At 43.1% G+C, this 25,172-nt stretch overlaps 1 protein-coding gene across 5 annotated transcripts in view; it reads right to left on the reverse strand.

Annotated features, from left to right (window-relative positions):
* Positions 1–25,172, reverse strand: part of ABCB9 (ATP binding cassette subfamily B member 9) — a 112,146-nt gene that overhangs the window by 14,150 nt on the left and 72,824 nt on the right. For all 5 annotated transcript variants that reach the window (XM_056535484.1, XM_056535506.1, XM_056535492.1 and 2 more), the window contains exons 3-8: positions 23,709–23,823; positions 19,341–19,471; positions 17,577–17,782; positions 3,541–3,738; positions 3,282–3,410; positions 1,553–1,741 (exon numbers count right to left, since the gene is read on the reverse strand). In XM_056535484.1, coding sequence (XP_056391459.1) covers positions 1,553–1,741; positions 3,282–3,410; positions 3,541–3,738; positions 17,577–17,782; positions 19,341–19,471; positions 23,709–23,823 — 968 coding nt within the window. The remainder of the gene's footprint in view (positions 1–1,552; positions 1,742–3,281; positions 3,411–3,540; positions 3,739–17,576; positions 17,783–19,340; positions 19,472–23,708; positions 23,824–25,172) is intronic.

A 25,172-nucleotide genomic window follows, 5' to 3' on the forward strand; every position in this document is an offset into this window, starting at 1 on the left:
GGTGGCATTTCTTTGGGGTACTGCACAGCCCTCCATGTGCTTGCCAGAGGCAGCCTGAATGCCTTTAGGTACCGAGATGAGATCCTCAGACCCCTTGTGAGACCATATGCTGGTGCGACAGGCCCTGGGTTCCTCCTAATGCAAAACAATGCTAGACCTCATATGGCTGGAGAGTGTCAGCAGTTTCTGCAAGAGGAAGGCATTGATGCTAAGGACTGGCCCACCCATTCCCCAGACCTGAATTACATCTGGGACATCATGCTTTAGTCCAGGTCTGGGAGGACATCCCTCAGGAGACCATCCGCCACCTCATCAGGAGCATGCCCAGGCATTGTAGGGAGGTCATCTGGGCACGTGGAGGCCACACACACACACTACTGAGCCTCATTTTGACTTGTTTTAAGGACATTACATCAAAGTTGGATCAGCCTGTAGTGTGGTTTTCCACTTCGATTTTGAGTGTGACTCCATATCCAGACCTCCATGGGTTGATAAATTAGATTTCCATTGATAATTTTTGTGTGATTTTGTTGTCAGCACATTCAACTATGTAAAGACGAAAGTATTTCATATGATTAGTTCATTCATTCAGATCTAGGATGTGTTATCTTAGTGTTCACTTTATTTTTTTGAGCAGTGTAGTTTTTGAATCTGACAGTGCCAGTTTAAACTCTGAAGTACCCCTTTAAAGTAATCAGTAGATGCTATAAAGGGGATTTTGCCTTTTGGTTTATTCTGTGTTTGAATTCACAAAGGCCCAGATTTACCAAACTATGTCAGAGAAAAAATAGAGTGATTTTTCCATAACAACCAATCACAGCTCAGGTTTCACTTTACCAGAGCTCGTTAGCTGAGCTGTAATTGGTTGCTGTGGGAAAATCACTATTTTTTTTTCTCTTACTCAGTTTGAAAAATCTGGGCCAAAAAATAGCTAAATTCTGTTAGCAGTTTAGTTTAGGCTTGGTGGAAGTCCATATAATAAGTACCGAAAAGAAAATGTAAAAAAAATCTAAAATTAAGAAATTAAAAACATTTGAAGAAAATAATATTTTTATATCTGTTTATCAGTACATATAGGTGATACATTACCTTTAACACTAGTGTAACAGAAAATAAGGGCATCTATGTTGGATTACCGGTAGCTGCCATTAAACTACATTTAGAAAATCCAATTAAAAAGATCATACATATGAATAATTTGTCTTTTTCTAAAAAAAATTTTTGGTGAAATTTACTGGAAAACCCCTGACAAATCTGAATTAGAGATGCATATTTGGAATCTACTGAATCTAATAATATGGCCATCAATTTGTTTAGTTTTGAAAAAGTAATTCTGCTTTCCAGGAGTTCTGAAAAATTTGGTATAGTTCTACGTGACCTAAGAATCTCATACCAGACTTCTCTGGGGAATCAAAACACTGGGGAATATGAATTACTTTTCCAAGAATTCCTTTTTCTGTAGCTTGTCTAGTCTGCATTTTAATAAAATAATACCTAACAAACCTACTCTGAAGCTATCTATCTATGGTATATACAGCATTACCTGACTTACCTTAAGTACTTGTGTTGCTGGTCGGGTGGGATATGCAAAAGTGACATTTCGGAACTCTACTTTCCCTTCCAAATGCTCAGGAGCGAAGGTCCCATCATTAACCATTTTTGGTTTGCGATCTATGAACTCAAACACTTTTTCTGCAGCACCAACACCTTGCATTAAACCTCCATATACCGATCCAATAGACTGCAACACATAAATTATCAACAAAGCACTTCAATAGAATTCAAAAAGTAAAGTAATACAAAAAAGTGTACAGAAGCAGGGTATGTCCCAATGTGACTGAAGAATCTGCAGAAAATCCATACCAAATCTGCAGCAGATCTTAAAGGGTTACTCCCGTGGAAAACTTTTTCTTAAATCATCTGGTGCCAGAAAGTTAAACAGATTTGTAAATGACTTCTATTAAAAAAAATCTTAATCCTTCCAGTACTTTTTAGGGGCTGTATACTACAACGGAAATGCTTTTCTTTTTGAATTTCTCTTCTGACACAACCACAGTGCTCTCTGCTGACCTCTGCAGTCCATTTTAGGAACTGTCCAGAGCAGGAGAAAATCCCCATAGCAAACATATGCTGCTCTGGAGAGTTCCTAAAATGGACTGCAGAGGTCAGCAGAGAGCACTGTGGTCATGACAGAAAAGAAATCCAAAAAAAAGCATTTCCTCTGTACTATACAGCCCTTAAAAAGTACTGGAAGGATTAAGATTTTTTTAATAGAAGTAATTTACAAATCTGTTTAACTTTCTGGCACCAGTTGATTTAAGAAAAAAAGTTTTCCATGGGAGTACCCCTTTAATGTATAACATACAGATTTTTCTAAGGTCCCCCCCCCTTATTAAAGGGGTATTCAGGATTTCTATTTATTTGACTATGCTACGGGGGCTATAAAGTTAGTGTATATCATAATATAGTGTCTGTACATGTATTTCTTGCTGGGCTCTCAATTCTTATGTGATCTTTGCCCCAATATGTTTTTTAACAGCATACAAAATGACTCACTTTCAGGTTTTCCCAGGTTGCAGTTTGGCCTTAGACATTATATCACTAGTCAGGTGTTCAAAGGAGCCTGTCTGCTTCAATGGGTGGAGGTAACTCTGGGTAGGAAGGAGATTCTGCAGTGAATTGTAGTTTTGCAACAGCTGGAGGCACTGTTAGAAAACACTGCTCTATTGTTTAAAGCAAAGCATGGAGGGCGGCACTGCTGGTTCAATGGGTGGGTGGCTGATGTGTGGGAGGGTGTAAAGTGACCTCACACTTACAAACAAGGAATTCTGGGACTTGTAGTTGAAGGGAGGGAACTTTAACAGTAAATAACCATTTCACAAAAAGAAATCAGCAGCATTACACTGGAATCACAACATAGCCATTTAGCCCCAAGACAAGCACGAGTCCTTCCTAAGCATGTCCATTACTGTCTGGCAGGTACGTACTAAAATCACCTTTAACCACATTTTATAATAGCATAAAAATGTGGTTAAAACTTGCAATAGAAATTGATATACTGGAGATTTTAAAATTCATGCCAAAGGTCAATTTCCATCAATCAGCATACCAGAAGTGATTGGATTGGCTGTGTATTCAAATCTCCTAGGGGGACTAAAAGTGTAATTAAAAAAATATTGGAAAAAACTACTATATACTATTTTTTTAATAGTAAAACGTAATACCCTAGAATTCCTCAACAGGACATTCAGTATGTGTGGCAGTAGGTAATCTGTTCTTACCTCCATGCAGTCTCCCAGAAGAAATTCATAGATAACAAATGATATTAGGTTACCGCTTGTCGTTTGTCCTGATATCACAAGATGTCCGCCATAGTACAGAATACTAATCTGTAACACTAACTGAGTAAACTGCGGAAAAGAAAATATAGTATTTACAAAAATCCAGCCTACTGGGAGACATTATACATCTAGATAAGAGCCTGGTGATGAGCATGCACATTAATCAGGAATCATGTGTCACATACCACCACATACTTACTCCAGTAGACCACACATAGTAAGTATAAGCGATTGCTTCCTTTTTGTACAGGAAGTAAACTTGCTGCAGCTTTTCACTATACACATTAGCCTCAGTATCTTCATTGGCAAAACTGCGGACAGTTTTGATGGCAGAAATGGTTTCTTCTGCAGTGCTGTTGGCCTTTGCTAATGCAGTCTGAACTTCTATGGCAAGTTTCTTTGGAGAGAATAAAAGAGAAAAAAGCTGTGGACACATCTGTGAAACTTCTCAGTCTGCGACAGAACCATTTCCATAAACAGATATTATCAGCCAAACATTGTAAGGCATCTGCAGCTTAGGAAGAATGCATACTACAGGGCTTGTCACTACAAAAACAGAATAAATCCACATGTGTGATTCATTGAAACTGTTCCACTAAATACAAACACATTTCAGTGGATACACTGCAAGCATCAGAGCCATGGGATCTTGCCAATCTATGGTTTGCAGGTTGTGCAGATCTCCAAAGCAACACATACAAAAGACTACAAACATTCACAGATGTTAACTTAACCCCTTAAGGACCGGGTTTTTTTCCGTTTTTGCATTTTCGTTTTTTGCTCCTTGCCTTTAAAAAATCATAACTCTTTAAATTTTGCACCTAAAAATCCATATGATGGCTTATTTTTTGCGCCACCAATTCTACTTTGTAATGACGTCAGTCATTTTGCCCAAAAATCTACGGTGAAACGGGAAAAAAAATCATTGTGCGACAAAATTGAAAAAAAAAACGCTGTTTTGTAACTTTTGGGGGCTTCCGTTTCTACGTAGTAATTTTTTTGGTAAAAATGACACCTGCTATTTATTCTGTAGGTCCATACGATTAAAATGATACCCTACTTATATAGGTTTGATTTTTTCGGACTTCTGGAAAAAATCATAACTACATGCAGGAAAATTAATACGTTTAAAATTGTCATCTTCTGACCCCTATAACTTTTTTTTTTCCCATGTATGGGGCGGTATGAGGGCTCATTTTTTGCGCCGTGATCTGGAGTTTTTAACGGTACCATTTTTGCATTGATAGGACTTATTGATCGCTTTTTATTCATTTTTAAATGATATAAAAAGTGACCAAAAATGCACTATTTTGGACTTTGGAATTTTTTTGCGCGCACGCCATTGACCGAGCGGTTTAATTAATGATATATTTTTATCATTCGGACATTTCCGCACGCGGTGATACCATATATGTTTATTTTTATTTACACTGTGTTTTTTTTTTTATTGGAAAAGGGGGGTGATTCAAACTTTTAATAGGGGAGGAGTTAAATGATCTTTATTAACTTTTTTTTTTTACTTTTTTTTTGCAGTGTTATAGGTCCCATAGGGACCTATAACACTGCACACACTGATCTTCTATGCTGATCACTGGTTTCTCATAAGAAACCAGTGATCAACGATTCTGCCGCATGACTGCTCATGCCTGGATCTCAGGCACTGAGCAGTCATTCGGCGATCGGACAGCGAGGAGGCAGGTAGGGGCCCTCCCGCTGTCCTGTCAGCTGTTCGGGATGCCGCGATTAGCCGCGGCTATCCCAAACAGCTGGACTGAGCTAGCCGGAAACTTTCACTTTTAGCCGCGCGGCTCAGCTCTGAGCGCGCGGCTAAAGGGTTAATAGCGCTATTAGAGGCGGGTCCCGGCTTCACTATGACGCCGGGCCCGCCGTGATATGACGCGGGGTTACTGTGTAACCCCGCGTTATCTGAAGAGCAGGACCAAGGACGTACCGGTACGTCCTTGGTCCTTAAGGGGTTAAAGGGGTACTCTGGTGGAATTATTATTATTATTTTTTTTTATCAATTGGTGCCAGAAAGTTAAACAGATTTGTAAATTACTAAGAAGAAGAAAAGAATATGTGCAGCTCACGGTTATATTACCTACCGAGGACAAACGGGTAATGCACCTATACCTATGGTGCTAATATTAAAAAAATAAAAGAGAAAAACAAAATACCCAGACCTCAAGGAAGGTATAATAGATGTAATATATTAGACTATAATAAAAAAAACAGGAATCGTGCTTCAATGATACTAAAAATAGTTATTTTTATTCATTAATAAAGAAATAATAAATGAATAATAAAATAAAAGGAATACCACCTCACAAAGGGCCCTTTGTGAGAGGAGTAAACAGTAGATATATATAATAAATGTAAAAACAAAGAGAATTAAAATTAATCACTGGCAAGCTTATATATACAGTACTGCATATAACTCTATTGCTTCAGTTCATAAAGATAGTTACAATTAGTTACAATTGTAGCCGGTGATGACTGTACTGTAATTTCACATTTCCCGACGGAGCCATGATAACGGCTCCGAGCAGGAAATATGAAATTATAGTGAAGTTTTATATTTCTGTGAGCCAGGCAACCCACCCGCATATACCACCTGCCCGCATCTCCCACCTGCCCGCTAGCTGGTTCTCCTCACTGTCAGGGCATGCTAGGCGTTGTAGTCTTTCAATAGCTAGCGGGCAGGTGGCCAGGGAGCCATTTAAACAGAGTGCCTTTAGCTGTTGCTAAACTACAACTCCTATCACAGGAGTTATAGTTTAGGAACAGCGAGACTCTAGCTGGTGCTTAACTGGAGGCTCACTGTTGTAAAATTACAACTCCAATCATTCCCAGACAGCCAAAGGTTGTCTGGAAATGATGAGGTGTGTAGTTTAGCAAGAGCTGGAGGCTCCCTGTTTGGAAACCCTGCTTTATGGGTGTTCTCCCCAATACCATGCCCGATACCTGGTGCCGCTCTGCTGCCCCGTTCTTCCATCCTCCTGTCCGCATCACAGTGTTCCATGGAGGAGCATGTGACACACACGTCACTCCGCCTCCTTCCCTGCGCCCAGCCTAACGCTACGCAGGAAGCAGAGTGACGTGTATGTCACATGCTCCTCCATAGGACGACACGATGCGGACCAGAGGACGGGAGAACGGGGCAGCAGAGCGGCAGCACCAGCACTTGACCCAAGGAGGTGAGCTGCCTGCAAGGAGGGGGCTTCCACTAATGTCTAAGCGGGGGCCCCTGCTGCTGTCTAAATGGGGGGGCCCTGCTGCTGTCTAAAGGGGGTGGCCCTGTTGCTGTCTAATTGGGGGGGGGGGGGCTGCTGCTGTCTAAAGGGGGTGGCCCTGCTGCAGTCTAATAGGGGGGGGGCCTGCTGCTGTCTAAAGGGGGGGGGGGCCTGCTGGTGTCTAAAGGGGAGGGGGGCTGCTGCTGTCTAAAAGGGGGGGCCCTGCTACTGTCTAAAGGGGGGGGGCCCTGCTGCTGTCTAAAGGGGGGGGGGGGCTGCTGCTGTCTAAACGGTGGCCCTGCTGCTGTCTAAAGGGGGGGCCCTGCTGCTGTCTAAAGGGGGCCCTGCTGCTGTCTAAAGGGGGGCCCTGCTGCTGTCTAAAGGGGGGGGCCCTGCTGCTGTCTAAAGGGTAGGGCCCTGCTGGCGTCTAAAGGGGGGGGGGCCCCTGCTGCTGTCTAAAGGGGGGGGCCCTGCTGCTGTCTAAAGGTGGGGGGCTGCTGCTGTCTAAAGGGGAGGGCCCTGCTGCTGTCTAAAGGGGGGCCCTGCTGCTGTCTAAAGGGGGGGCCCTGCTGCTGTCTAAAGGGGGGGCCCTGCTGCTGTCTAAAGGGGAGGGCCCTGCTGCTGTCTAAACGGGGGCCCTGCTGCTGTCTAAAGGGGGGGCCCTGCTGCTGTCTAAACGGGGGGGGGGGGGCCTGCTGCTGTCTAAACGGGGGCCCTGCTGCTGTCTAAACGGGGGGGGGGGCCCTGCTGCTGTCTAAATGGGGGGCCCTGCTGCTGTTTAAAGGGGGGGCCTGCTGCTGTCTAAAGGGGGGCCATGCTGCTGTTTAAAGGGGGGGCCCTGCTGCTGTCTAAAGGGGGGGGGGGGTCTGCTGCTGTCTAAAGGGGGGTCATGCTGCTGTCTAAATGGGGGGGCCCTGCTGCTGTCTAAAGGGGGGCCCTGCTATCTAAAGGGGGGCCCTGCTGCTGTTTAAATGGGGGCCCACTGTCTAAAGGGGGGGCTGTGGTCTACAGAGGGCTGCTACTTATGTCTACAGGGGGGCTGCTGTCTACAAGGGGGGCTGCTACTAATGATTGCCAGGGGGCTGCAGCTAATGTTTGCAAGGGGATACTACCTACTATTAAAGACAATCTTACAGCAGAGTCACCTGCACGAACTTGAATTTATAGGTAGATAGTGCAGGTGACCCGGTTTCTACCGCTGCTCATCATATGGTCTTCAGTCTAACCGCCAATGCAAATTCCCTGTTCTGTCCAATGGAGAAGAGAGGAATCTTGGCTCATACTACAGCAGCCGCCTCCATTGTACACAACAAGGACCCACATATCATACGGTAAACAGCGCCAGAAACCGCTTCACCCTGGTGTCAGATTCCCTTTAAAAAAGTACTCGTACTTGGTATCGGCAAGTACTAGAATTAAAGTATCGGTACCCGTACTCGGTCTTAAAAAATGGTATCGGGACATCCCTAACTACATCAATAACCTGATTTTTTTTTTTTTTGCTTACTATTAATAAAATGGTTAACAAGGGCTTATTGGGGAGTGTTTTTTGGAATAAAAGTTTTTAAAATGTGTTGTATTTTTTACATTTTATTTACTTTACAGGCTTAGCAGTGGAAGCTGTCTTATAGATGGAGTCCATTACTAAGCCGGGGCTTAGCGTTAGCCCCAATTACAGCTAGCGCTAACCCCATTTATTACCCCACAGGGGGGCTGGTACCAACAGTCCTGGAGCGTCAAAAATGTATAATATATATGTATTTATTTATCGATTGCACATTTTTAACACAGCTATCAACCCCGTGTGATAGTATGATAAATATGTCACACATAAGCAAAATGAAAGCAAAAAAAAATTACTACAGAACTCGCTTACCAAAGCAACAATGATGAATGTCCCCCAATATGTCATAAGTCCCATTGTCTCCAGGGGGGGCATGGCTATGCTGCAGTGTGTGAGCATTACTTCAGTAAATACATTTGTTTTGCTATCCACCAACCTACCGTAACATGACCAAGTCCTTCTGGAGATCATGTGACTTATGACATACTGCCTCTGGCCGCATGGAATGCTGGAAAAGGTCAGAGACAACAATAACATAACAAGACTTACACTTTAAGGTGTGGGCCCCATGCATGAAAATGGGAAAAAGCGGCACACAGAGGTACTGTATTGTAACTAGGCATAGTGGCCTTAAAAGCTAAAGAAAAAAACTGGAATACCTGTTTAAGGTGGTTTTCAAATAAAAACTGCATTTTTTGGGGGGGGAGAAAAACACGGATTTTATTGTAAAAGCCAAGCTGGTTTTGTCCATGTGAACTAGCCCTTAGTCAACACTCATCCTGAAGTCCCCCAAAACTTGCTTGATAGAGTGATAATAATTAGATCATCTGTCCAAATCAAATCTAGATCACTGGACCTGTTGTTAACTATTAAAAAATAATAATTATAATAATTGTGAAAAAAAAGTGTTTGAACACTAAAACAGCTGAAAATAATATGAAAAATAAAGCTCAAAAAACAATATGTGAACATAGCCAAAAGTGTTGTTCTCTGCTCACCTCAGAGCACCTATGCGCAGTGTCCTGTGCATAGCAAATCTGCTCAGGGCCTCTTGTTACACATGCACATCCATCTGCTCCTCAACAAATGCCCACTCATAAGAAACCTACCCTTGCCTCCCTGTGCCTGAGCATTCCCCAAACCGCTCCCCGTCTGTCTCCAGGTTGGGTTTGGTTCTGCATTTCAGTTCCATTGAAGTGAATGGAGTTAAGTTGTAAAACCACACCCAACCTGGAGCTGTTTTTGAAAGAAATTTGCCGCGTTTTTCTATTCCTGGATAACCCCTTTAAAGTTTTTTTTGTACCAACAAACTGTGAGGTGTTATTCTGTTCCATTATCCTTGATTTTGACCCCGCCTGTATCCTTACCTTATTTAGCGGTCTGCTGACCTGTCTGCCTCTTACCATACTGCCAGGCTCTGGCCTCTGCCTGTCTATTAATATGAACAAATTCTGCATTCCCTGACCTCTGTCCATCGGCCTATGGCCTCTGCTAGTTACTTTGATATCTTGCTTTGCTGTCTACAGCAGCATTATCTTGCTTTCTGTATCATGATATAAATTGCTGCGTAAGGGACATTTCCACAACAGTCAGGCAGGACGTGTACATGCAGCTATAGATAAACACTGAGATATGGAAACCTCTACATACCATATATAGTATAAGCCTAGTTTTTCAGCACGTATAAGCCTAGTTTTTCAGCACGATTTTTCGTGCTGAAAACGCCCCCCCCCCCCCCCCCCTCGGCTTATACTCGAGTGAACTCTCCGCCTGTCAATCCCTTCTCAGTGGTCTTCAACCTGCGGACCTCCAGATGTTGCAAAACTACAGCTCCCAGCATGCCCGGACAGCCATCGGCATGCTGGGAGTTGTAGTTTTGAAACATCTGGAGGTCCGCAGGTTGTAGACCACTGCGGCCTTCGTCATCATCCAGACCCCCCTTTAGTTTTCTACTCACCTCCCCTCGGTGGGAAGGAAGGGTGAGCTGGTCTGTGACGTCCCTGCGCATGAAAGTCCCTGTGCGTCGTCGTCAAGGCAACATCACTAGTCCGGGGCTGGCCCGGAGCGGAGAAGAGGGCATCCCGGTGAAGATGGACAGCCCGGAACGACTAACCCTCCCCACCGGACGGTCCCTGCAGCATAGATGGCCCAGACCAGCTCACCCTTCCTTCCCACCGAGGGGAGGTGAGTAGAAAACTAAAGGGGGGTCTGGATGATGATGAAGGCCTCAGTGGTCTTCAACCTGCGGACCTCCAGAGGTTTCAAAACTACAACTCCCAGCATGCCCGGACAGCCATCGGCTGTCCGGGCATGCTGGGAGTTGTAGTTTTGCAACATCTGGAGGTCCGCAGATGTTGAAGACCACTGATGAAGGGATTAACAGGCGGTGATGATGTATTTCCCACCCTAGGCTTATAGTCGAGTCAATAACTTTTCCTGGGTTTTTGGGTTGAAATTAGGGGTTTCGGCTTATATTCGGGTCGGCTTATACTCGAGTATATACGGTAACTATTCTGTAGCTGTACAGAAGTATGCATGAGGCCTTATGCTGTTATAGTCCTGCTGATGTAGATCATAAAGCCAGCATTACATTATTCAAAGCTTACAGTAAACAAAGTCACTATCTTTGTGAGTCCCTGGAATAGACACATGTAATGTGATACATAGCAATACTTTTGTCCACACCCTGAAAAGCAATCACAGCCTTTACGTAGTAAACCTTCAGCACATACACTAGCACAATACACACATTAAGGGCATTGTATTAATACCAGAGCTTTTAGAACTATAGGTCAATGTAATTGAGATGCTATGTGCACGTTTAATACTCAAAATAAGTACGAGCTTATGTGGCATCCACCCTTCTGTAGATGAAGAGGCAGTGCTGTGAGGGTGCACATTTAAAGTGACACTTTGGGAAAATTTCTGTTCTAATTTTTTTTATCTCACCATGCATATGATGCCATTCCACGGTAGTTAAATAGTTGTGCTGGTCATGATCTTACTCAGCGTCTCATTTTACAAATACAATTCCATTCCTGTCCTGCTGCTCCCCCACATGACCAGAACTATGACTGTCCAAAACCCTGAGTGTCTGCTATGTGGTTTTGAAGTCACTTTCTCAATTAGACGATCCATGTGAGTCTCAAAGAGAGGCATAGAGAAGGTGAGTTCCACTTCACACAGAAGAAACTGTCTTTCTAACATAATTGTGTATTTATAAAACATATTGGGGAAGATTTATCAAAACCTGTGCAGAGCAAAAAGTTGCCCAGTTGCCTATAGCATCCAATGAGCTCGCTTCTTTCAGTTTTAACAAGGCATCTGAAAGATAAAAGAAGTGATCTGATTGGTTGCTATGGGCAACTTTCTCCCTGGACAGGTTTTGAAAAATCTCCCTCATTATCAGTGTTTGTGTTTTCATCATTCTACAGATGTAGTATAGTTATACTTAGAGTATGTTCACATTGAGTAATGTGAACGGAATCTCCGCTCGCAGAATTCTGCAAGAAGAGATTCCATCTGGAGGCCCGTGCTGCCCTGCACCATTACCATTGACGGCAATGCAGGACTTGCGGACTTCCACACCAAGAATAAACATGTTCTTTTTTTTTTTGCGTGGCTCAATTTCAGCAGCGGAATTGTCCGCCATTGAAATTCCTCAGTGTGAACGGGTCTCCCAGAAGACGTCGTTACCCTGATGCTAAGGTTCACTGTGCGTTACTCTGTGAAAGGTACTTGCCCAGTGTGAACATACCCTTAATGAGTAAATGGTGGTGAATGCACGCTAGGGAATGCAAGAGAACTGGGGCGAAATAACAATAGGTATCAGGTATGGACAATGAGAAGGAGGGAGCCCCTCCGAAACGCGTTGTCCATACCTGATCCTTTTTATGACTATTAATAAAAAGTGATCATAAACCTCAGCACCTTCTCCGACTGCTAATTCCACTCTGCCGATGTAGCGCTGCAGTGCCGAAATTGTTACCCACGGGAAGAATAGGAGACCCTTGCCGGGATTCCTACCTCCCAAACATGCTACTATATTGCACCAACCGTCTCTGACGGAACTGACGGCCAGCTGCTCCTGGCACACCTACAGAAAAGATACCTGCTCAAGGCTCTCTATCAGCGTTGTGCCTGAATTTTGCGCAACCAACAAAGGTGAGCAGGCTCTTATCTACCTATCTACCATCCGTTATCCACGGATAACCGGCCCTATTAGCGCCGCATCTGTCTCTCTTTTTTCTCCCCTACATATCATGTTTTGCTTATTGGCATTTGCTAAAACTGCAGGCAGGTTTTTTTTTAGATGCAGACTTTCAGTGAAATACCACTTAGAAAAATTGGGCACAAAAAATTATTGATAAAGAGTACCTGTCATGATCTTGTAAAATGTTATAATCCTCCCAGTTCACTGCTCCCATCAAGATAAACCACCCCCTGCCTTTATTTTTATTATTTTTTAGTTTTCTACCTTTATATTGCTCTGTATTTTCTGCTCAGTCTCAGTCAGATTCACAGACTGGGAAGGAGCGTTCCCCAGCAGGTCTGACATCATCTGAAGCCATACAGGGGAGAACTTCCTCCCTGACTCTGCTACACACAGCCCAGAGCAGTTCAGTGTGTGAGATGAGCCCCCCCTCAGCACTCCAGACTGCATTTCCTGATTTTGGACTTCTGCCAGGCCAGCACGAGTCCAAAGTCTGTGCAAGAGATGGGGGGAAATCTGCTCTGGACAAGTAGGAAGACACCTAGTGGCAGCTTTTCTTAAACACAAATAAAACATAGAAAACTAAAAAAAAAATTTAACAAAGTACATTAAAAAGATTTTTTATTTACCATAAGGAGTGCAATAGCAAAAATGAGTTTTAATGACAGTGCCCATTTAACAAAATCTTAGGTGATCTTCAAGGCTGATCAATTACTTACTTAACCATCAGTTTGATCACTTTATTTCTGCAATATATTGAATGAATCCGCTTATTCCGTATATTATATCTATGTGTAAACTGTTAATCATGTAAAGGAGGACATAAAACTGCACAGGCAAATGAAGCATGTGTGACATGAAGACGCAGATACATAGGAGCAATACCCATCTGTGCCTGTTAAAACACTGTGTGTTCTCTAGGTGTGGCTCCTGTGTTTCACATTACATGGTGTAATGCAAAAGCTATATTTAGCTTCTGACTAATAACAGGAAGAAGGTGGGGACACACAGGTAGCTATTACACAAACTATGACTGGCCTGAAGATGTTTGCAAGTCAGTCTTCACACTGTAGATCTAATGCAGGTGAATGAAAACTTACATTTCACAAATGAGTGGGTAGGGGGATTGTTTGGGGGGGGAGGAGGGTTGTTGTACTCTTATGTGTAAAGAAAAAAGGAAAGCTGGCTATCTTCTGTGGCACAATTCTCGGTCTTTGTCGATTCCACAAATTACATTTTATAATGAATGTTCTGCTTTCTTTGAACACACAAAATACCGTATTTTTCGTCCTATAGGACGCACCGGCGTATAAGACGCACCCAATTTTTAGGGGCAAAATCTAAAAAAATAAAGATTTTGAACCCAATAGTGGTCTTCAACCTGCGGACCTCCAGATGTTGCTAAACTACAACTCCCAGCATGCCCGGACAGCCGTTGGCTGTCCGGACATGCTGGGAGTTGTAGTTTTGCAAAATCTGGAGGTCCGCAGATTGAAGACCACTGCAGGAGATGGTAATACTCACGTATCCCCGCTGCTCCGGACCCATCACCGCTGCCCTGGATGTCGCTCCATCGCTGTCGCCGTGTCCCCGTCGCTCTGGAACGTCTCTGCTACCGGCTGGATATCCTCGCTCTCCGTCGCTGCCATCACGTCGTTACGCACGCCGACGCACGTACGCGATGACGTGATGACGAGGAAGGAGAGCGCCGGCATACAGGGGATCCCTGAACGGAGAAGACACCGAGGAGGCAGGTAAGGTCCCCCCCGGTGTCCTGTAAGCACTATCCCGGCTATTCAGTCGGGCTGTTCGGGACCGCCGCGGTGAAATCGCGGCGGTCCAGAACAGCCCGACTGAACAGCCGGGTTAGTGTTACTTTCCCTTCAGACGCGGCGGTCAGCTTTGATCGCCACGTCTGAAGGGTTAATACAGGGCATCACCGCGATAAGTGATGTCCTGTATTAGCCGCGGGTCCCGGCCGTTGATGGCCGCAGGGACCGCCGCGATAGGGATGTATTCGCCGTATAAGGCGCACCGACTTTTCCCCCCGACTTTTGGGGAAGAAAAAGTGTGTCTTATACGGCAAAAAATACGGTATATACCGACAGAACTCCCCAAACATTTCATTATTTAGACTACATGCATGTTACCATTTTCTTGTCTTTGAGTAATTGTAAATATAACTCACCATTTCAGATGAAGAATAGTAGTTTACTGTTTATTGGTGATCATCATCATTAAAGGGGTATTCCAGGCAAAACCTTTTTTTATATATATCAACTGGCTCCGGAAAGTTAAACAGATTTGTAAATTACTTCTATTAAAAAATCTTAATCCTTCCAATAGTTATTAGCTTCTGAAGTTTTTTGTCTAACTGCTCAATGATGATGTCACGTCCCGGGAGCTGTGCATGATGGGAGAATATCCCCATAGGAACTGCACAGCTCCCGGGATGTGAGTCATCAGAGAGCAGTTAGACAGAAAACAACAACTCAACTTCAGAAGCTAATAACTATTAGAAGGATTAAGATTTTTTAATAGAAGTCATTTACAAATCTGTTTAACTTTCCGGAGACAGTTGATATATATAAAAAAAGTTTTGGCCTGGAATACCCCTTTAATGCTGCTGTAAAAAGAATCGCTAAATATAGCTGCTGCTTATATCTGCAACATTTACTTTAAGCATTACTGCCTACAGCAAGGCTCTTGTAATAGCTATAACTAGACACAATGACGCTTTCCATCAGTGGTTAGAAATGTCCCGACAGAAATGACAATCTGAACGTTACAGGACATTTCAGAACTGATTATTCATTGTTTTAACACACCATACCATGCTAAATCCACATCTTAGAATTCATTCACATGTCACCTTTTAAAGCAGCAAAATCGATTATACTGTTTCTCCTTTTGCAGCACTTTTGGTGTCCCCATGAATCATCAGGTCTTGATATGATTCCCTTGATGCCCTCTGGGTTCTACATGGTCTTTTCTCTTCCTGAATACCCTTTACCATATGGTTATTTTGTGATTTATAGCTATCTCTAAAGCTGCTCTTGGGAAGACACTTCATTTATCCATCCTGATAGCACGGCTGATTTAAAGATGGCCATACACAATAGATAAGTGTTGGCCAATCCCACCAGCCAAATTTTGTCCTCCAGGAGATAAGCTACCATTAGGCTAAGTTTCTCTGGCCCCCTGCCCGCACTGTATCCTTCTGTGATGTGAAGTTATCTTCACATAACAGATTCATATACGCCGCTGATTGGCGGGGATTGGCCAACACCATCTGGCAAATATGAATCTGTGATGTGAGGAGAAATTCACATCACTGTGAAGTATAGTGTCGGGCAGGGGAGCGGAGAAGTGTGGCCGTGCTGCCTGCTTCTATAGATTATATATGAGGATCACAATGGGTGTAAGAAGTGACACCCGAGGCGATCTGTCTATTAGAACAGGTACTACTACTCCCAGTCTGTTCCATGCTGTGAGTAGTAGTATATAGAAAAGAAAAAAATCGTAAAAAAACACACAGTTTATTAAACACATAATTAAAATACATTACTAAAAGTTTCACAAAATAAATTGTAAAAAATTATTAATTTTACAATGAAATGGCCCCTTTATACATGTCAGCTACATTTTTAGGTCCCTGCCTGCTTACATAAATTGGTCCCTGTTTAAAAATTAATGAAAATGTCAATTTCGTTAAATGGGCACTGTCGTCAACTTTTTTTTTTTTTTTTATATGTTGTAGTACATATGTACTACAACATATCTCTAATATATTTTCATAATTTTTTTTATTTATTAAAATGTTTAAATTAACGTTTGAAAACCGGCCACTAGGGTCTCCCTCCTAGTGGCCGGCTGCAGGCTGGCGTGATGTCATGCATGAATTTGTACTGATGCTGGCCGGGCATCAGTCCTAATTCATTCAGCCTGCGCTCGCTCCCTGCCTTTCAATCAGACAGGCAGGGAGCGAGCGCATTGGCTCCCTGGCCTCAGACGCCGGCCACTCCTTCCGCACCACGCCGCTGATGCTGCCCCTGCACGCCGCTGATGCTGCTGGAATCTGCAGTTTGTATGTATGGGGATCGGGGCGTCAACACAGGGGTTGCGGGGATCGGAGTTTGAACATGGGGGTTGCGGGGATCGGGGTTTGAACACGGGGGTTGCGGAGATCGGGGTTTGAACACGGGGGTTGCGGGGATCGGGGTTTGAACACGGGGGTTGCTGGGATCGGGGTTTGAACACGGGGGTTGCGGGTATCGGGGTTTCAACATGGGGGTGTTTAGCGCCAGAGGAAACGGGGTAGCGCCGCGCTGCGCCCATGGCCCTAACTTATTGTTTTCAACACAGGGTGCCTCCAGCTGTTTCCCCACTACAACTCCTAGCATGCCCTGACAGCCAATAGATGTCAGGGCAAGCTGGGAGTTGTAGTGGTGAAACAGCTGGAGGCACCCTGTATAGATGAACTAAGGGCGGAAGTGTCGGCCCCAGCAGGCATCAGTGACGTCTGCCTGCTGGGGAAGTCTGCCTGGTAGTGAGCACACTACCAGGCAGACAAAAAGCCCTTTTTAATATAGTAAAAAAAAACGAAAAGCAGGGAGGGCGTTAGGGATAGATGGGCAATAGGCAGGGACAGAAAAAAAAATATATAGGATGGTAGGAGCAACCCTTTAAATAAATTTTTTTCCATCCCTTTTTCTTTTTTTGGTACCCAGCAAAATTCTTTAAAAAACTCCAAAGGAGCCAAAAATGAAAAAAAAATTAAAAATAAATAAACACCAGAAAAAAACTCCAAAACGCAGGAAAATGTTGTGGCGTTTTTCCTAGCTTTTTTTATTTTGGGCCAGGAAGATACCAAGTGGAAACTTAGGCTTAGAGTAGTCTGGCAGCTGTCTCCCCACTAAAAATACATGCATGTGTGGAGGAGCATGAGAGATAGCTTTTGGCTAAATGTTGTAGCCATCTTGTGTATATGGCCAGCTGTAAGTTCCCCTGCACTTTCCTATGTTCCAACTATATCATGCATCCATCCAGAGTCCGCTGTAGTTACCCACTCTGTACTTTATCATTCATCATGAAAGCCTATCCATGAAAGCCCATCACTTTCTAAATCAGTTAGTGAAAGCATACATCAAACAGAGCTTGTCTGAAGAGGTCTCTATTTCTTCGACATTTATTAATCTAGGAAATAAACAAGGGAATCATCACACCTTGTAATATTTGCCGTATACCCTGGAAACCAGCATGATGATGGGAAATCCCAAGAAGGTCAGCAATGAGAGCTGCCAGGACAGGCTGAACATGAAGACAATCACTCCCACAGCTTTGACAGAGCTGCGCAGGAAGACATTGACGTTTTCAGAAACCACATCACTAACAATTGTTGTGTCGGACGTTAAACGAGAAATGATGTCACCTAGGAGTAAAAGTAAAACTTGTGTAAAATCTATCAATTTGTTCAGATAATACTTGAAAAAAAGTGGTAGTTCATCTGTACGAGTTCTTACCAGGTACTGATCTTGTTCGAAACTGAGATACAGTAACTGGCACAATGCTGAAAGACCACTGTAATGCCATACACAAAAAAATTGTCAACATTTTCAAACCGTACAACAGACAATGAAGGTTTTTTTTAGCAATTGATTCATTTTATAAAATATACAGTACATGTCAGCAATCTGAACAAATAAGATGAAAGGAAAGCCTTTTGCTGCCACCCATTGGAAAACTGCTGTACCTACAACATAACAAAATTCCAACAGACTAGTACAGTGGTCCCTCAAGTTACAATATTAATTGGTTTCCGGGATGACCATTGAATGTTGAAACCATTGTATGTTGAGGCCAGAACTCTATGGTTCTAAAGGCACCAAAATGTCATCCAAAAATAGGAAAAAGAGAGGATTAAAGAAAAATAAGTAGATAACAAATATAGATAAAGCAAATCCTTACGTATAAAAGTAAGAAAGATCTGCTGGGAGCTGTAATCACTGTCTATGTCAGTGTTTCCCAAGCAGGGAGCTTCCAGCTGTTGTAAAACTACAACTCCCAGCATGCCCGGACAGCCAACGGCTGTCCGGGCATGCTGGGAGTTGTAGTTTTGCAACAGCTGGGGGCACCCTGCTTGGGAAACACTGGTCTATTTAGAGGACAGGAGCTTCTTCAGGGTCCTGTACAGTACACGCAATGTCCTAAAAAAAGTAACATGGAGTCGCCCTCACCTGGTGTCCAAAGGAGCAGCTAACCCTGGTACAGGTAAAGTGTACAGAACATGTAGTACCTCCCTGTACTGTAGGGGGCGCTACCAGACATCAGTCATTGCATGCACTTCAGTAATACAGGTTAAGAGTAGTACAAAACATGTAATACCTCCCTGTACTGTAGGGGGCGCTACCAGACATCAGTCAGTGCATGCACTTCAGTAATACAGGTTAAGAGTACAGAACATGTAATACCTCCCTGTGCTGTAGGGGGCGCTACCAGGCAGCCAGTCAGTGCATGCACTTCAGTAATACAGGGGTTTTTACCAGTAAATGCCCATTCTGATTGGTCAGTTCTTCCAGCCATTGACACGCAGATCTGGACTGTCTGTACATTGTATGTTGAGTCTGGTTTCAACTTACAATGGTCCAGAAAAGAAAATTGTATGTTGAAACTATTGTATGTTGAGGCCATTGTAAGTTAAGGGATCACTGTACTTACATACCATTTCCGGGATAAAAAGTCTGAATTTTCACTAAATTGTAATTCTAGTTCAGTTCAGTTCCTTGCTCTGGCACTACTACTAATACGGAGAGCAGTAGTAATACTGAAAAGGCTGCAGGCTCACACAAGTGTCATGGCCCTTAAAAAAAAATAAAAAATAAAAAAAATTGGTGCAGGTGTCAGGAGTCAGGCGGATGTAATATTGATGGCCTATCCTGAGGACCAGATAACCCCTTTAATTTTCTATTTTGACAACAAGAAATACTGACCTGTTAGATTCTCATCAAAGAAGGCAATCTCCTGTGATACCAGGGAGCGAAAGAGAAGATTTCGTATCCGGATATTTAGTCTTGCAAATGTAAAAGTAAAAAGGCCACCTCGTACTCCAGCAGAGAATGAGCTAAAGAAATTTCACAACAGTTATTCAATAAAATAAAGCTGCATTATTTTTATTTAATAATGAAAAATAATTAATGCAATGTAAATAGATGGAAAGAGTACATAGGTTTGCAGATTAAAACAAGTCATTTATATAAACATTTTTTTTTATACATTGTCCAGAAAACATTAGATCACACTGACTCTCAGTCCTGAGACCTGCTGCAATTGTGAGTTCCAGCCAAGTGAAGAGCATAGCAGCGCACTTCACTCCCAGAGAATTTCATAAAAATATCAGCGCTTTAATTGGCTTCAAATTACATCCTATCTCTTTAGCCTCAATTTAGAAGAACTTTGGTTAAAGGGCATCTGGTTACTCACTACAGTGCACTATGATTTACTGTTAAACACTGCAGAGTTTTAGTGAAATCACAGATTTAAAGAGGAGCCAGGAACTTGCTATCTTGGTGTACAGTCAAAAAGGTGGTTCTCTGCGTCTCTGGGCCTGACTGATGTCTCTCCCTGTGTGCATATAGGAAGAGACCTGGCAGTCAAGTCCAGCAAAGATGGAGAGCAGTGGAGAAGTATCTCCTTGACTTCATAGAGTACCAAGTTTCCAGGTCATTTTACACCTCTGCAGAATTTTAGAGTAAATCAAAGTACATGGTAGTGAGTGTACCCATGCCTGTTTTATGTTGCCCGTGGGTCAGGCAGCGTGAAATAGTTGACATATTCTCTTTAAATATTGTTTATGACAATGCCTGTAACAGGGTCCACATATTATATTATACTGCTATTAGGAGTTATACTATTGTAGCCATATAGTATTTCAGAAAAAAGCCACTTTCAGATAAATGCCTACATAAGAAGAAACATTAAATGAAAATTGGCACTCAGTATGCAACAAATTATAAAAATAGTTACTTCAGTTGATAAAGAGTTATAAACATGACCTTGGCAGTAAGGCAGTATCCAACCAAATCATACTGGAATGTCTGTAGCACAGTCAGTCAAAAAATTTGACATAATGGATAGGTTATAACGAGAGCAAGATGTCGGCCATAGTGTAGAAATAATTTAACTCTAATATGTACACATTAAGCCATATTTGTATACAGCTGTATAGAGCCAACAGCCAGCGCAAAGGGTAAAGGCCCCGATACTTACCAGCTTGGGGTGGAAGCAATGTGTAATAAGGTAGTATGGCCTATACTCCAGAAAACATGGCCAGAGGTAGTGCGACCTATAGTCGCTAAGCATGCTACTGACTAGCGCAGCATCACAAGAAATAAAAAGGTCAGGGTCGCCATCAGAAGGATAAATATACAGACAGTAGGTTAAAATGATCTACTTACAGACCTGGATACAAAGCTGGCCTAAATCCTCCACATAAACCCTTTATTTTCATCTTCCCTAAATAAACAACTAGTATGTGTGTTCTCTATGGAATATCCTCAAGACATAACCTGTTGGGCTTGGTTTAAAAATATTGTTATGGGGTAGTCCGTATCAGGCTGGCTTAAAAATAAAAAAGAATTATACTTATGTGCCTCGATCTGTTGCAACTGCTGTATGGTCAGCCATTAGTTCTCACTGCTCAGCATTTCCTACTTTCCTGGGCATAGTGGTTACCCATCTTAACCAGTCACTGGCTGAGCAGCAAGAGGATAGGTCATCAATTTTGAAAAGCTGGGTAACCCCTTTAATGCACTACATTGATAAAGCTAGCAGAACATCCCAAAGACACCTCCAAACCATTTGAACTGAATGAGTTTTCCGAATGGTCCATGAGTTTTAATAAGAATATCAATAATTCCTGCCTAAAACCATTTTCACTGTGGTCAGTTTTCACTCGGACCATAAAGCATGGTTTGCTGTGCTTTAGGGTACATGTGTTTGTCCACAAAACGATCCAAACATATTCAATAGCACATTTGGGCCACTGAAGTCAATAAGGCAAATGCCTTTTCATATGCACGCCGTCATCCCATTTCAGCAGGATGTAGATGTATATGTGAAATGTGTCAGCAAATGGTAATGTGAACATAGCCTTACACAGTAATGTTGATAAGTGGTGACATTTATAAAAGTCTAAATGTTAAAAAATGGTGAAACATTGATTGACAGATCCCTGCTTATATTTTTATACAGTAGAAAGAGACCGGTTATGCACAGTGAGCCAGGCAAGAAAAGGGAGATCTGAAAACCCAAGCTGACATTTCTCCCTGAGCCCTGCACATAACACTGGTAATAACCCAGTATTACAGCTATGTTTTCTTTACAACATGGCTGCAACCTAAACATAAATAACTATGAGAATGAGACCTGTCACCAAGTTATGCTGTCCACAATAAGAGCAACATGATGTTTTTGACAGGTTCTTTTGAGAACCTCATGTCTTTGGGATACCATGATATATGTTGTATGTATACATATACAGTGGTCCCTCAACATACGATGGTAATCCGTTCCAAACGGACCATCGTTTGTTGAAACCATCGCATGTTGAGGGATCCGTGCAATGTAAAGTATAGGACAGTGGTCTACAACCTGCGGACATCCAGATGTTGCAAAACTACAACACCCAGCATGCCAGACAGCCAACGGCTGTCCGGGCATGCTGGGTGTTGTAGTTTTGTAACATCTGGAGGTCCGCAGGTTGAAGACCACTGGTATAGGAAGTTGTACTCACTTGTCCCAGCCGCTCCGGACCGTCACCGCTGCCCGGGATGTCGCCGTCCATCGCTGTCGCTGCGTCCCTGAGGTGTCCCCGACGCTCCGGTAAGGCCTCTGCTTCCCCGGCACCCGCGCGCTCCTTCGTCGCCATCACGTCGCTACGCACGCCGCTCCTATTGGATGATGGGACGGCATGCGTGGCGACGTGATGACGTCGATGGAGAGCACCGACGATGCAGGGGATCCCGAAGAGGACGCGCCGGAGCCCCGAGGACAGGTAAGAGACATCACCGGAGCTCACGGGGCACTGTAAACGTCTATCCGGTGGCAGCTGAAGCAGTCTGCGCTGCCGGATAGCCGTTTATGCGATGGCCCCGACATAAAAAAGCATTGTATGTTGATGCTGCCTTCAACATGCGATGGCCTCTGAGAGGCCATTGCATGTTGAAATTATCGTATGTCGGGGCCATCGTAGGTCGAGGGGGTCACTGTATAACAAACACACGGAAGAGCATTATTCTGTTTCTAATTTTAACTAAACCAATTTTTTAGGAACCCAAGAAATCACAAATATAGTATACTATACCACATGAACAAAAGTATTGGGATACACCTGATAATCTTTGAATTAAGGTCCAACTGATTTCAAGTATGATAGTGTAAGGCTACGTTCACATGTGAAAATGTCTGCACGGAAAATCTCTGTGCGGACATTTTGCTGACTGCGGGCGCCAACATGATATGCTGGTGCTAGAATGCATGTGCTGACAGCAATGCACTCCGTGCGTAGTCCGCAGAAAGAATTGACATGTTCATTCTTTCTGCGGACACAGGAATTTTAATTTTTGCGCCAGATGTTTCCGGCACGAAAATCATGCTATGTGCACAGTGCAGCAGAATCCCATTGAAATCAATGGGACTCTGCTGCTGTGGAATCTCTGTGCGGAATTCCAATGAGGATCTCCGCATGGAAATTCTGGCATGTGAACATACCCTAATAGGAGCCACCAATGCAACAAGTTCAGTCCATAAAATGTCTTGCCTCCTAAAACTTCAATGATCAGCTGTGAGGGATGTTATTGAGAAACCAAAGTGTTTAGGAACCACAGTATCTCAGCCACAAAACAAAGGCCATGTAAAGTGGCAGAGTTTTATCAAAAACAGTGCAGAAAAGATTACCAGTTGCCCATAGCAACCAATCAGATCGTTTCTTTTATTTTTCCTTTTTAAAAATAAAAGAAGAAATCTGTGCACATAGCAATGTCCATAAAGGCAGGAGTAGGGAGATTTGGTGTGTAAGACCTTGACTGGCATGCAAAGAGGACTCTCATTAAATATCACTGTCTGACCTCACAAATGCTCTTATGGATGAATGGACAAAAATTCCCAGATACACTCCAAAATATTGTAGCAAATGTTCCCAGAGGAGAAGAATCTGTTATAACTGCGAGGGGGACTCCATATTAATGGCTGAGTTTAGCATGGGATGTCCAAAAAGCACCTGTAGGTGTAATATTTCCTAATACTTTTGTCATCAGGGTCATCACACCTTATCACACCAGAGAAAGGAGTTAGAAAGTTACCTCCCCACAGCCAGGACTGCTAGTATAACAACCGCATTGGAAAACTGCTTCAAACTTCTTTGGACGACAATACCATCTATGACCAGTCCTGTGTAATATGGACTGAATACTTCTCCTGTGATAAAGGAAAACTATATTTGTGAAATGACAACTAGCCCCTTCTCAAGCACAAGGCTTCTTGTGGTTCTAGATGAGTAAACAACTTTTTTTAAATTCTATTCCATCATAAATTGCTATACGTGAGTGCTATAAGAATTAATAATGGTGACAGTATTGTGCTTCACTCCCCAGTTTAGCACTCAATCTGACTGAATTATAATGGTGCTAATCTCCTGCAGTCAGTTGAACTGAGTGCCAAGCCAGGGAGTAAAACCCCCTGCAGCACGCTTCACCTTGCTGTGTCTAACAATCAAAGGTGGTCTCTGCACTGAGACCCCAACCAATGTAAACTTTTGACATGTCTGTGCGCCATGTCAAATTTTTATTTTATGTTTTAGGGCAGGGTCATCCTGGGCACATACACAGAATATTTCACGCTGCAGAAGCACTGATGGCAGTCACAGAGGGACTGCAGAGCGAGCTCCCGCCTGCGTGTCCACTTGTAGAGTTGGATTTCTACAGCAAGAATCTGCCACTATGAGCAGACACACAGAGCTACCTGGCCGCAGCCGGGAGCTCGCTCTGCGGTCCCTCTGTGGCTGCCGTTAGCGCATCCGCAGCGTGAAATAAGTGACCCTGCTCTTAAACTATAAATGTTGTGACTGATATATGTTATAGGTCTAAGCTAGTGTAATGTCAAGTTTAAAAGCATACTTCGAAATAACCAAATATTTTACTAGATTAAGAAAAATACAGAAAATCATTTGTATGTCTCATTGTAAGGCTGGTTTCATGGGCCTGTTGAGAAATGCACAATTATTGCTAAAAAATAAAAAAATAAAAATAAAACTTGCAATAAAAAAAAAAAGATTTGTTAGTTATTGGGATTACAATAACATACTCTGCTCAAAAAAATAAAGGGAACACTAAGATAACACATCCTAGATCTGAATGAATGAACTAATCGTATGAAATACTTTCGTCTTTACATAGTTGAATGTGCTGACAACAAAATCACACAAAAATTATCAATGGAAATCAAATTTATCAACCCATGGAGGTCTGGATATGGAGTCACACTCAAAATCATAGTGTAAAACCACACTACAGGCTGATCCAACTTTGATGTAATGTCCTTAAAACAAGTAAAAATGAGGCTCAGTTGTGTAAATTGCCTCCACGTGCATGTATTACCTCCCTACAATGCCTGGACAGGCTCCTGATGAGGTGGCGGATGGTCTCCTGAGGGATGTCCTCCCAGACCTGGACTAAAGCATCCACCAACTCCTGGACAGTCTGTGGTGCAATGTGGCGTTGGTGGATGGAGCGAGACCTGATGTCCCAGATGTGCTCAATCGGTTTCAG

This window comes from Hyla sarda, chromosome 1 (assembly GCF_029499605.1).
Source record: "Hyla sarda isolate aHylSar1 chromosome 1, aHylSar1.hap1, whole genome shotgun sequence".
NCBI classification, from domain to species: domain Eukaryota; kingdom Metazoa; phylum Chordata; class Amphibia; order Anura; family Hylidae; genus Hyla; species Hyla sarda.